At 37.8% G+C, this 14771-nt stretch overlaps 1 protein-coding gene across 2 annotated transcripts; it reads right to left on the reverse strand.

The window, feature by feature from the left end:
- Positions 1-427: 427 nt before the first annotated feature.
- On the reverse strand, positions 428-13382 carry LOC140933672 (programmed cell death protein 4-like). Of its 2 annotated transcripts, XM_073383280.1 has the most exons (16): positions 13249-13382; positions 12147-12421; positions 9465-9577; positions 9122-9199; positions 9004-9039; positions 8232-8273; positions 7912-7950; positions 6988-7066; positions 6251-6312; positions 5932-6029; positions 4574-4688; positions 4195-4242; positions 3931-3990; positions 3025-3135; positions 2770-2909; positions 428-2384 (listed from the first exon to the last, which is right to left on the reverse strand). In XM_073383280.1, exons 2-16 carry the CDS (start codon positions 12361-12363, stop codon positions 2333-2335), a joined length of 1290 nt encoding a protein of 429 aa, XP_073239381.1. In that variant the 5' UTR covers positions 12364-12421; positions 13249-13382; the 3' UTR covers positions 428-2332. The 2 variants fall into 2 exon arrangements, with proteins under 2 accessions (XP_073239381.1, XP_073239380.1); XM_073383279.1 differs by lacking the exon at positions 13249-13382 and having other exon boundaries at positions 12147-12657.
- Positions 13383-14771: the final 1389 nt, after the last annotated feature.

A 14771-nucleotide genomic window follows, 5' to 3' on the forward strand; every position in this document is an offset into this window, starting at 1 on the left:
ATCATCGAAGATTCTGGTTTCGCGTAGAGTGTTCAATCAGGAAGGAAAGCAAATATTTTCATCCATAAAGGTGTTACTAGGGTCTTGCGTGAAGGAATATCCCGAAATAAGCGACACTTAAAGGATTATAACATAATTTCAAAAGGAAAGAAGATAATGATATTCGGAACAGCCAGACCAACTGTCAACTTGAGTTACACTTCAGTCTTATTTACTTTACAAGTTGGGTGAAATAGGACTGAATAGGCAGAAATAAATGGCTTTTTGCGGAAGTGTACAGTGGACAGAGGAGCAGAGCTTTCGAGCTGACCACCGCTTACAGGGAATATAAAATATGGACTAAGTCCCACGGCTAGCTAGAGAAGGTTAGTTACCTAAGCACGTTGCATGCTATTGTGAGATAAGGTAAAGAAACATCACTCGATACTTTTCGTTTGAATTTTTTATTTATTTTATTGAGTTTTTAAAGCCAGAGTTTCTGTACAGTTTACACATACGAGCAGGGAGATACAACGTGTTTGAATAAGAAAACTTAGTTATGACTTAGAGTGATTTTGCACTGTCAGTAATTGAGATTTGGTACCAATTAAATTAAACTGAAAAAAGAGAACCTTCCTGTAGACAACTAAACATATGCCGCTAACATGGCGCGTTTGACTGACCGAACGTTTTTCTTGTTATTTTAGTTTTTTCCCCTTTCCTTTTCTCTCTTTTCACTTCTCTAAAGACAACTCATACAGGATTCCAATGACTGAAAGATCCTCACAAGAAAATTGCAATAAGGTTCCTATGTGTTTTCAGTCCGCAAAAACAGTCAATCGAAAAACACATCCTTACTGAGAAAGCAAAGCGATCCTAAGAATGAGAATTTGAATAATTATACAGAAGCAATTTTCCCTAGTGCCCAAGATAAACGGACTAACTACATTACAAGAAAATAACGTTTCTTCTCCCAACCAACTACCCATTTAGTTATCCCATTGAAGTTTTGTGTTCACTTTCTTTTTTTTCCAATTAATCTAGAAACACCCTTGGAGCATTTTTAAATCAATTTTGAAATAGTTATTCCCAAAGTTTAAATTCCAAGCCACAATTCGACGTTGTTCGCACTTAAACTCAGTAAGATGCTACGGCAGTTTTACGTGAATGATCCCTAACAACCTGTACAAAAACAGAGTATTTTTCACTTGGGCACAGGTTTAGGTTTTTATTTTAGCGGGTGCAAATACCGAAACTGAATTCATTCACGTACAAGCTTGCAGTAATATCCGGTCAATTCGCCACCTACGAAATCAACACCAACAATTACATATCTTAATACTCATCGAAAGCACAGATCGACAGATTTGTACTGAGCTTGACGAACAAGTAAAAATCCTAGCTACTGTGTCAATTATTGCAGAATTATTATGTGTTGGCGAGTTGACATCTTGATGGCGATTTCGTTGTTGGTGAGATGGTTTGGTGGCGAGATGACCTTAAACCCTTGCAGTTCACTCTGGAATCAACTATTGTTTCAAACAAGGTAAATTGTAACAACGTGTGAGATGAAAATCCCTGATAAACGTTTCGTAGTGTCTTACCGAAAATTTGAAGAGAGGATAAGAGTAAGACCCGTTTCAAGCGTCGTGCTACTGCCGCGCCGAACTAAATTGATCGAATTAAATTCGACTTAGGCACAACAGTAGCTCCACTTGTTTTCGAACATCGCGCTACTGCCGTGCCGAACTCAATTCATAAATTATACACACGTTAGAATACATTTAAAAAGTTTGCTAAACCGTTTTACTTTTGTGTTTTGTTTTCGGCAACAGCCGTTCTATTCGACTGAATTAAATTTGATGTCTGAAACCAAGTCGTGCTAGCGTCGTGCTGCAGTCGGAGCTACAGTCGGCCCAGCTTAGCACGACGTTTGAAACAGGCCTGATTTAGAATGTGAAGAATAACGGGACCAGACCATCTATAACCTGCTCACATACGTTTCCTATTTACTTCATCAGTTTACTGCCCTTCAACCAGTTTGGGCAGACTTTCTCAAAATTCTATACTGATTCGAATCAAATAAGAAACGTCTGCACGCTGGTTTGACCAGACAGAGGACAATAATTTGATAAGGGGGCAATCCAATTTGCAGATCTGAATATTGGAAAAAACAGTAAGTGTCTACATTCCCAGTACTTAATTATCCCACACACCAATCAAACTAATTCAGAGGTCAGGTGCCGGTTTGTGACTATTATTTTAACCACGAAAGATCTCCCTGTTCTAAGAAGGCCTTGTTCATTTGCAGGTCTGGCTCATCAATTGCTCCTTGGGTGAACGGCTGCGTGAGTTATACCTTTACTAGTCCTCCATCACCCTCACTCACAAAGCGCTTGCGACCCCTGTCAATGCAAAACAGAAGAGGTTTCTTAAGGATTTCGAGGGGGCTTTGTCACGCTGATTGCTTTCTTTTCAGAAAACAAAGACGTGTCTTCGCATCAATTGAATTCCAAATGTAATGGTCCAGTTTTGTTATTCAAGACTAGATTCAGGCATCAACATAGTTTCCTGTCATGTGCTGCTACAGATAGCATCGAGGGACACAACATGGATTGAAACTTTAAAGACTTGGGCCAATTTTTACACGCTAAGACTGCCTAAAGCACCAAAAATTATTATCGTTAGTGCGCCCTGATAAAATTTGTTGGATAACTTACTGATAAGAGACAAATAACTTTATGACCAGGGAACGGTGAACAATATTTTGATATCGATTGTGTTTCATACCTGGATGGAACCTTCAAAGTCAGGGAAATTGGAATTATTCCATCACGAGCACACATGTCTGTAAATTTCTCCAGGGAAGTATGGGCATGTGGAACATCCAACTGGATATCAGCAAATGACTCAAAGACCCGTTCAAAACCCTGAGAAAGTAGTTTAAGAAAACAAGAAGTTAAGCCTGGTTTGCTTTGCTAGTGCCACCATAACTCAACTGAATTCAATAATATAAGGTATCTTGTCATGAGTCCAAAAGCTTACACTTTTCATTTGGACTGGGGTGACAAAGTTGGTCTTTGCGAAGAACTGAAACAAGTCTCTCATCAAGGACATCACTCGTTCATGGCCATCTTCCAGCATCATTACAATGGCCTGTCAATAGAACATACAGTAACATTGGCTTTAAAAGGAAATAATATCTGAAGATAATAATATTCTATAAAGGAACAGCACCAACTTAGATTTTAAAGGTATGCACTCAGGCGCGGATCTACACCAGTTTCCACCGTTTTACGGAAATCGGTCAGATTCTTCGTATAATAAATATATTTTTGATTTTAAAAAAAACTTTTTAAGATGAAATCTGGAAAATGGTGTGGACAGTCAGTGAATATCTTGTCTGAATTACTCAGAAACCCAGGAGAAGGGACTTTAGGGAGTCAAAATTCCAAAAAATTTCCCAAGGGAAATAGGTCAGTGTTTATCCTAGATCCGCTCCTGGCACTACATTTATCTATCATGGTTTGAGGTACAGACCATGCCTTTAATTTTTGCCTTCATTAATTCTGACTAGAACCAAAACATTGGATTGTTTAGTTATATAATGTTTCTTTTAACCATGAAGTAATAAGAACTTTATAAATTTTTCTTCTTGATCTCTCTTTGAGGAGCATATACACAAATAGATGGTGAAGGCATGCCTATAAGCAAAGTCTCCCAACCGATAGTGAAACAGAAATTTGAAATTACTACAAGTATAATAATCTTGAAAATTGTTGCTTCCTCTCCATGGCTGCTATTGTAGAACTAGCCTGCGTAACTGGCAGGATAAGCCGGTGTTTTTTGGTGGTGGAGTTGCGAGAAGATTGGGATATATGTATTTAAGTGATGACAGTACGTCTGATTATCCATTAGTAGGGTGGTTAAAGCAACAAAAAAAAATATTACCTCATATATCAACTCATGGTGGAAATGTGGTACTTCCAGCTCACGGAGGCAGCGACTTGCCTTAAAAAAATGATGGATTTATCATTCATCACGAGCTTTAATTTTCATTACATTACTCTTCTTAAAAATTACCAAGTCAGAGCTTGCAAGTCTTATTGTCTTATCTTCTTAGTGCCTTCTTTGCAATAAATAATTTATCAATATCAAACTGGAAAAGTTAGTCATGTTTTCAGTTTTTAAAATACATTCAGAATGTTGACTCACTTCTTCAACATCTTCTGAATTCAGATACTCCTTAAGTAGCAACAACATCTACAGGAGAAAAATACAGTTAATAATAAAAAATATTAATCTGATAATGATCTGGAATTTTGGGACCACTCATAAAGTGACTTGTTATACTGTATTATAGCAAAGCAAAGACATTGGAAAAATATGAACAGCATGGTCAAAATGTGGAAAACAGCGTCACAGCTTTTTCCACGTTGCCCAGTCAGACGCTTTTGGTGATATTGTAGATGTCATCAAAAATAATTTCTGGCTTCCACTCCCATTTTGACAGGGATGCAGCATGGTATTTTAATCCCAAAACTGCAGCTGTGTTGGAAGCAGAAACACTCAAGCAATAGGAATTCATCCTCACCTTTTTAACAAGTTGCTTCACTGGGCGGCGTCCTCCAACAATACCCCACACACTGTCTAAGCGTACCATTCCATGCTTTAATCTCAACAGCAGATCTGCTTCAGTTAGTGCTTTCCTGTTAAATTGTAAAATTATGTGGTTAACTCAAAGGTCACTCCTAGTAATGCCCGTTCTAATAACCTCCCTTTAGCAAAGACCCAAAATGCAATGATTTAGCGGTCACTTATGGGGGGTGGTCACTCACAAGAATCAACAAACAGGTGTCTCTAACAAGAAGAGGTTCCGCCACATCTAATTTTTGGAAGATGATTTATTGCATGGGATTTCTTAGTCACGTATATGTTACAGGTCAAATTTGAATTCAGCTTAAATATTTTCATCCTAGGTTGAACCCCAATTTTTTGTGTCTCTTAGGGAAAGGAGACAAAGAAAATTGATAGTCAACCTAGGTTAAATCAAAATTATTAAACTTGAAGTCAAATTTGACCTGTAACATATATAGTGAGCGGCATAGTGTATATACAGTGAACAGAGACCACATCATGCATCAGGTTGTTACAAGAGGACACAAACAATGAAAAATAATAAACCATCAGGCCAAAAAGTGGTTGCTGTCACTTATGGGAGGTGGTCATATTTTACGAGAGGTTCTGATTGTAGGCATTTGACTGGGAAAAGTTTGGTGTTACTGATAGGTGGTCGGTTATGGGAGGTGGTCACTTTCCAGAGGTGGATGCCCACGAAGGCATCAACTGTCTTGTGGCATTCAATTTTGTTTTTCACCTCAAGTCAGCTATAGAATTCGGATTATCTGACTACAATTTTGATGATCTGTTCATGTCACTTCAGGGCTCGATATTAAAAAAATCCTCAGGTCGCCTTTTGGTGACCCACTGAAGAAAAATAGTCGCCAAATGCAAATTTTTAGTTGCCAGTTTTTATAATGTAAATTACTCAGCTCATAGTTAGGCACAATCTATCAGATTTGATTGTTTGAAAATATCCGGACAGGAGTCAGTATACAATTGGAGGTAAACTGGCTTTGTTTATGCAACTTGGCATATTTTTTATGACAACAACAAAGCAAGAAAAGATGGAATGTTTGTTTTAACCTTAGTCTTTTAATTTAATCTAAATCATAGAGAAATCTGGACGCAAAAATGGTGACTAAACCAGAAGTTTTAGTTGCCAAGGAGAAAATGTTAGTCACAGTGGCAACTGTATCAGTCGCAATTTCGAGCCTTGCACTTTACGCTTACCAGGTTCACAATGATATTAACTGTTAAATCAAAACGTCTCAAGATCAGAGCTGCTTGTCATTCCACACACTTACAAAAGCAGTTGCATGAGTTGCTTACCGTTGATTAGACTCTTCAGGAGTGTCACCCAAATTGGTGATAAAAGCTGGTGGTAGACAATCATCAGCAACAGCACGAGCAATAAACTTTCCAAGCACCTTCACATGCAAATTAAAGCCAAAAAATAATAATCGTAAGTAGGCCTCTCTCGCAATAGCATTATTATACTACAGCTACCAGCACTTTCAAGGGGTGGATCCAGGAACTCCACCACCCTACCCCTCATAAACCAGTTTTCAGCAAACTTCAAGTACACAGACTCGTGACTCTACAGTTATAAAATTATTAATTCATTATTAATGTGCAGGTTGGAACTAACCTCAGGGGCTTCTGGAGTGTCCAAGGACAGGTCATCAAGATCGTCAAGTAGCTGCTGAAATCCTAAAAGTTAAAAATTCCACAAAAATATCAGTCTTGTTTCACCAACTGATAACTACACCATAATAAAACATATTAAAATCACTTATCTGTGAACCCTTATTACATTGCAAGCTTGATTTTGATGTGTAATTTTCAACGAAGTCTTAAAAATATAAACTAAGTCATGAGGGGGTAATGAGTTGCTGTATAACGTTTAAGCTGCGTATAGCAAAGGAGAGAGGTGGGTCAAATTTTAAGAAATTAATAATTTACCACTAAATTACACCTCTGTGGAAGAAACTTATTTCTAAAACAGACACCTAAACGTGGCCTGACTGCCATTCTCCAGCCACACTACTTGGCTCTCTATAACAGCATTTATTTCAGCTCAGTGGATAAGGGACCATTCATGGCCGGTAAGGCCAAACATATGGACCAGAGCGGCGTAATTTCATTCCTTGTGAGAATCGGATCAGATCACAACTTGCATATTTATTAAAACTATTTATTTAATTTTAGTCGACCTTCAAGTGGTTGCAGATGGTAAGAAGTGTAGCTTCAGGCCGTAAATTTTATTGGTTACCGCCTGACAAGGACAACACTGCTATAAGATGGACTTATCTAAGATGGAACTTATTATTCCCTGCAGCCACCTTTTATCTTAAAGCTAATTGTACATAATATTGGAAAACATACCTTTTGCAATGTCATTTTGGGTAAGCTGTTTGCCATAAAGATCAGATATCAACACAGATGCCATTTCTCTTTGTGTTCCCTGTAACAAATCATGTTAATTCAAACTTAAGTGTTGCAGAACATAACAAGCCATGTAATTAGTGTTTTGCAAAAAATCAACACAGAAAAACATTTTGTACAGCTTGTTCCTTTAAAATATGTGACACAACCCTATATTTCACATCTTTCAGCTATTCAGGCATTTGTTGGACATTAAAGGGCCAGCAAACTTTCAGGTGACACTCCCTTCCTGGAACAAACTATGAACTCTGAAAAGAAAAATACAGTAGAACCCCTAGCCAGTAACTCGAACTCTGAAGGGAAAGGAAAAATAGTTCGAGTTAGCGAAGGTTCGAGTGAAACGGGTCGATTGCAAAATTCAATGTGCCATGTCAAAAATTGATAGTTACTAATTTTCCAGCACTTCAGTGTATAGTGCAGTGCAAATTAAACTTACTTCATTAGAAATGGTAACATGTTTACCATTTTTTTATGATAAAACAAGATCTGTTTGTTGAACCAATTAAAACTGAATTGTTGTAGTGTTGACCAGTGTTAGATTTGGTGGTTTTACCCTTACACAACAAGATGAGCTTATGGGATGGCATCCGAGTGGTATTACAAGAACAGGAATTTGAGTTATTGAGGTAAATTTTAGTGAATCTTTGATCAAGGGAAAGGAAATTTAGTTCAACTTAGCGGGGAATTAGAGTTATCTGAGTTCAAGTTAACTGAGTAAACGTGACTGAAAAGTGGGGTGAAATCCAAGGGAAATTAGACTTAGTTTGAGTTAGAGGGGAGTTCAAGTTACCCGAGTGCAAGTTATTGGGTTTCTACTGTAGTTCTAAACCATAATGAATGTTAAAACTAATAGCATTTATTTACCTTCTTTTCCAGTGCAAGGCAAACAGCCAAAGCAGGAACCTGTGTTAATTTAAACATTATATCATTTTGTCAACTTAGGAGTAATTGTCCAGTTATGGTTGGGCTAATTAACAGAACAGCAACAAAACCTTGCCAGGCTTACAAGTGACTTAAAAGTAAGTAGGTTTGGAAACTAATAATAATAATAACTATTTATAAAAAACTTTTCAAAGTCAAAGTTTTCCTGGAAAATATGTTGATCACTTAAAAACTTCAAATCATAAACATCAGTTCTAACTTCTATTTTTTCACTGAGTGAAAGCTAGTAAATCTGCACTGACCTTATATTTCCTTGAAGAAATGTTAAGTTCTGCTAACGACATCTGCAGTTTGCAACACAAAAAAATCTCATGAACAGACATTTTAAAACAGACTACCACTTTAACATAACAGTGGACAAAAATATAGTTCAAAAACTCAATTGACCTTACACCATTATAGCATCTAGAGAAAACTAAGTATACATAATGTAGGACGAAAATTGCAAGTAAAAAATCCTTGCAACCGGCTTTCAACTTACTGAGGTCGAAGTCACAAGAAAACCATTATTTTGTAGACTCGCAACTTATAAAATAGTCTAAGATCATCCAAAACTTTAAGCATCTAGTTATTTAGCAGCTTATAATATCACATCAAGTTTCGGTATGCAAACTGTTGTTGACATGAAATATATAAATTAAGGAGATGGCCAAAAATCAAGATGATGTATATATATTAACACTAGTTCTTGAGAATCCTTGGTAAATTATTACTAAGTAATAATTATTGATTATGGATCCATGTTCGTCTTATTCTACGGGCACGACATCTGCACAAAAATGAGACTAAAGCTGAAAGAAAACAAAAAAGAGTCCAAAGCAGTGCAGTTTCCTGCGGTCGAGATGCCCTTGATAAAATTAGCAGGGCGGCAGTCACCAATGATAGCTTGAAAACTTCTGCCTTTGTGCCACAGGAACACTAGATTAGGATGTGTTGTCCTAATCAAGAGGAACAATCTCACCAGAATTAATTAAAAGATGCCTGCAGGTCAATGAACACAAGAACAGTACTTACCAAGACATCCTCAGTTTCACCATGCTCAAAGTATTCCTGGACAAAACAAGACAAACTGTCATACATTGCATTACAAGGTACTCAAAATTACTGAATTCACCAAAACTTGTGGCCTCACCTGAACAATAGGCGTGATATTTTTGCTAAACTCTTCCTCTGTAAGCTCTGGTTTACACATTTCAATCTCGTAAGGTTCCTATAGGGAAAATATAAAATACCTTCAAATGAGCAGACATTGCTTTACAATGTCAAGTTTCAGTTAAAAGTACTTAGTAAATGGCCTTATTACATTTTACTTCTTAGATTGTGCAGCCCTCACAGAAATATTTTAATGAAAAGACACCAAAAGAATACATTCTCAACTCCTAGGATTCTACTTTTAGCAATAAATATTTATTATTATTGTTTTTTGGTATTTCAAAAAAATTTCAAGCCTTTCTCTGTGTTTTTATTTTACTTACATTTTCATCTTCCTCTGATTCGTAGTTTGGATCATGCTGGTCTTGGATCTTGAAATAATCTTCATCCAAAACTTCACCAATGGCTCCCCAAGTACCCTTTCCTCCTGCTCCACCTTGTAAAAGAAAATCATGCTGTCCAGTGATTTTGTTACCTCTGCATCCCGCGTTGCTGATGCATAAAAATCCGCAAAAGCACAAAATAATTCATGGCATGCATCCCATAGGGCGCCAAGATCGATCAATCGATCGATCTAAACATGTGTATCTGTAGAAATATCGGGCCCGTTCACGTAATTTTCATGGCAGTTATTCATTGGCAGTTGTCTAACAATGCATATTTCTTTTAGCCTTTGTTGCGCTTTAAAATAGAAGGACTATATTTTAATTTCAGTATACTGTGATACAGAGTTTTGAAGTCTGTCTTCAGATTAACTGTCTGGTTACATAAAGGCCCAAGAATTTTCAATTTCAGACTCGTTTATTTTTTAACTAGGACTCACTGGCTCTGGACCGTCCGGGACTCACGATTTTTCACAAGATGAGTTCCAGGAGTCACCATTAACTATTTGTAACAAAATCACCAGCTGTCAAGGTAAGTTACCACAAGAACAATTATTCAGTGGAACAATAAATTTGCCTACTTCTGTCTTTAGCCAACACTGCTCTTTAGATACTTTCAAAGCCCATGTAAGCTGCCTAACTCACCTGCCATTTTATTAGCCTATTAAGTTGACCTTCTTTTTTTTTTTGCTGACTAACCCAGTCAATAATCCTCAAATGTGAGGAGTAGGCTGCACGCAGTAAATATAAATGTTATGCCCCCAACCCCCTCTAAGATTACAGATGGTTAATTAAGGGGTCAAGAGCACCTTAAGATATGCCAGGGCAGGATCATGAAGGAGTTAATAGCACATTACATGATAAAAACTGTAGGTTTGAACTGAGAAACTGAAACACAAAGTTTGTTTTTCAATAGCCACTGTTTTGGCCTTCACCACTCATGACAAAGGGATATATTTTTAGTGAGAAATTATCTGAAAATGTTATTGTGACTACATATATATATGAAGGGAATTACAAATAACAGACAGCTTGATAATCTTCAAGTTCTTTTTGCTCCAGAGATGCATATGTACAGAAATGAATATTTTGATGACCAAAACAAACATCATTAACCAATAAATAAATATGTAAAATAGCAAGCACGTCAAGCTGAATTCTAAAAAAAATTGTACCAGCCAAGAAGCCCTGAACTCAAGAAATCAGTAACAACCCAGTATCTTCTATTAACTAAAACTAAGATATCTTTGACGCCTTATCAATGGCTACCCACCATTGCTGGAGGCTGAGGGCAGGGGTTCTACTTTTGTATATTTAACAACTGGGCTGCTATATAAAGTTTTGATAATTTTTAATACACTCAATCTTTCAGTTTCTTTTCTTTTTAAGGAAATCTGGGCAAAACTTTAGCACTTGTGCTTTCTATTCTGGGCGTAATAGTATAATATTGAAGATAAACTACAAGTGAATGGAATTTTAAAATAACCGTTTTTCCACCAGTCCACTTCCTTGATTCTAGCAATGTGATGAATGATAAATGAGTCATTACACACATAGTACCATTGTTCCTCAATTTACCCACGCTTGATGAGTTTGAAACACCTCTGTAAAGAACACTCGCCTGGTATAAACAGCTGAAACGTTTGGTCCTCTTTGCCGCGACAAGATAGGTGTAACAAACAACTCAAGCGCCAATCTTCAACCTGAAGCTTCAAGACGGCGGAAGATTCGTTTTTTTTCTCTCAGGGAAGTGGTTATTAAATGTTTTATAAATTGATAACGGATGGAGCACTGTAAAGATTTTCTGTGATTAACAAAATTGTTCGAAACATCATGAACTTCTGCTATAAAGTCTAACATGCGCATGAAACGAACACCCGACATCGACAACCTCTAAATTAGCGAAACCGAAAAGACTTCTGCAGGGTTGTAGGAATCGTTCAAATGAAGGACCTTCTGCCTAGATTTACAGTTAAGCTTATAAGACGGCATTTAAACTTAAAACTTGCATTTCAGTTTTTAGTACAAAAGTTTGTACATTTGTACAAAAGCTAGCGAAGCATGAGCCCGAAATAGCAAGCAGGAACGCAGATCAGGTTTAATATAAAGAAGTGGAATGAACAATACTTCTTCGAAGAAGAGTATTTGAAGGTTTGTCCAGTTCAAAACACAATATTGTACACGTATTTAATATGCTAGGCTAGTTGTACAAGGAGCTAAAATTTACATCTATGCGCAAAAGCTAAACTGTATTTGTTGCGACAAGAAAACATGCAAGCCTAGGAAGATGAACCGTTTGGTGTTCTGTTTATATAAGTTATATTATTACTTCCAAAATTACTACTGCTAACTTCCTAATACTTAAAGAGCAAATGAAGACTCCAGTTTTGAGTAAATTCTCTCTATTATCGACCGCGTGGCTTTGCGTAGATCAACCGCACCATATGCAATATTCATGAACTCGAAAGACGTGTTTTGATACGACGTCTTGCTTAACCGTCGAAAATAAGATTACAAGTCAACCACTAGTTCAACTTCACGGAGAGAGTTTATTTCGAACCAGAGCAGAGTTTACGATGAAAAATGTACTAAAGAACGCTTAAAATGGAGGTAGATGCTTACCCTTCTTCGGTAATCCTCTTCGTCCAGTACGGGATTTTCTGTCGTGGTGTTTGTCCTTCGGGGTTTTGACGAACAAGGATTCGGAACCGTTCTCTGTCCCGTTAAAACCATTCCTTAAGCTCGACTTAACACCATCGATGGCCCGCCTTTCGTTAGTCGTTTGGACTTCGTCTTTGACATCTTCAACCGCAGAGGTAGACTTGCTTCGAACTCGCATCTTCTTAGTGGAGGCAGTTGGAACTGTAGCTGCTGCAGCAGGCCCGGAGGAAGGGGAACTGGCCATTTTTCACGGTTCCAGAGCAAAAGAGAAAAAGTTTAGCATAGACAGCTATGCAGAAAAGCCTTGCTGGCAATCTCTGCACGCTATGGCGCCGAAAGCCAAACGTATGTAGACTAAAAAACAAAAACTTCTAAATCTCAACAACGACAAGACCTACAAAACTGCTGATTCCCTTCACGTTCTCAATCGAAAGTTTGTTGTTTTTATCTCTCGGGGTCAGGTGAGTAGATAGCGCCCTCTGATTGGCTATTGATAAACAAATGGGGAGGGAAGGGAGGTTTGGTCGTCACCCCCGAGGGGGCCGGGACGGTGGGAAGACTAAAACTTATGTTGTTTTTTTTTAATTTTTCTTTTTTCAAACAATAAACACGTGCTTCAATCATCGAGTCGACACATTGGTGTAAAAGACGGCGCGCAAAACTCCCAACAACTTTCCGAATATTTGTGTTCCTTCTGTTAGATATTGGATTTCACATCATTAGTCAGCAGCCTGCAGTAATTCTGCAAGCAATTATAACTTGGAATATTGCCAAGCTAGTCACGCATTATATTAAATTGCCTGGATAGCACTTTTGTGCCACGTTGAACAGACAAAGTAAGTGTTTCCACTCAAGCGCAAAACAAAAACAAACTTCCCTAACACATCATTCGCACAGAAAATTCCTTCAGGCTATTAAATAAAAGAATCATACAAGATTTTTAGCACACCCAAGCAGTGGTGTATTTAGGTTCGCAGAAAAACAAAACAAAACAAAAACAAGAGGAAAGGAACTAACGAACTAACAAAGACGAAACGATGAAGGCGACGTCAGTTGTACTCACCGATTTTTAGAGCCTTGTTCCTTCTCCAAAATTGCCCTCACGAGAAAAATTGCAAACGTCTCGATGAAATGAGTTCAGAGATATTCCAAATGAATAACGTCCACCTTTTAAAGAGTTAACGGATATTTTTGAACAAGTACAACGGCAGAATGAGAGATAGGGCTATATTATATTATGCCAGGCTTCTAAATTTACTATTATAAAAGTGAAAAATTTACTTGCAAAGCTAAAAACAAACACACCCTTTACCCCGATTGGCTGAATTTTATTTCTCTTTGTCTGTCCATTTCATCAGCAAAGTCACGTGTCACGCTAAAAACCGCAATGGACGCTACTTCGCACTACAGAAGTCACGTACTTTGCTAAAACAAAACTCCAACGACGAGAATCATTTTCCTGGTGAGAATTAACATACAAGGATTGAAAATGAAACCAGCTTTTTATCTTTTAGTAAATACCGGCTTACGATTCCGTTCTTTTTTGGAGAATCGGCAGAATCGGGTCACCCGTATTTCCGGTACGTGACAACTGACATACGTCCACTTTCCTTGCATGCGTGGCACAAACCCGTGACTTTTGAGAGATGATGCAATGTCAGTCAAGGGCAACCAAACGGTGAAACTAGTATTTTTGTTAAATAGCGGGGGAAAGGAAAACAAAACAACTTAAAGGCAAAGAAAAGTAAATTGTATGAGAAGTCACTGTATTATTCGGTAGGAAAAACAAACAAACAAAAAAAAGGGTTATGGTTTCGATTTCACAGAGGCTTTGCCTTCCTTTTCGATTTTTAAAATATTGAAGCATCTTTCTTCAGTATCGAATATAACGCGTTTCTGTCATATAAATATATTCGTCTTTCCCTGATATTTGAGTTAAATTTATCATCGTTGCATTGTTACACAGAGTTAGGTGGTACCCGCACTACAATTGAGCTTGGAGGTTGTGGTTTTACTGCTATTTCAATCTCCGGGACAGGATTCGTGCAAGTTTTCCTCTAGCCCGCGAAAACATCCGTTTCTCCTCGCTCTTCGCCGCTGGGGACGTTTCGCGCGAAACGAAGAGCGAGAAAAAACGTATGTTTTCGCAGGCTAGTTTTTCTTTCGCATTACAATCTTAGTTTACAAAAAAGTCGCAAATTCAAACTATAAAGATATAGGAGGACGCGAAGCGGGGCCGGAGAGGGGCGAAGACCAATCTGTTTGTACGGTCTTCTACAGAGACTAAGACTGCAAAACAGTCATCAGTTTTTTTGTTCTCAAAATCGGTTTGGTGCAGCGCAAGAGTAGCTTAAGAGGCTCACACGCGGGAAGTGCGCGAGCCTCACACGCCCGGACTGTTTTGCACTCCAACAGCCTTTTCAAAGAGGGGGAATTCAATCAAGGGTTACTTGAGGTACTGGTAGTACAATTCGACAATCTAACAGTTATACCCTAGAGAAGATGGATACGAAATAAGAGGGTGAACTCTAGAAAACGCCGGGAAGAAAAAGTTTGAAAAAATAGCTAAAAAACAGCATTTTTCAT

Source organism: Porites lutea, chromosome 4, assembly GCF_958299795.1.
Source record: "Porites lutea chromosome 4, jaPorLute2.1, whole genome shotgun sequence".
Classification (NCBI taxonomy): Eukaryota; Metazoa; Cnidaria; class Anthozoa; order Scleractinia; family Poritidae; genus Porites; species Porites lutea.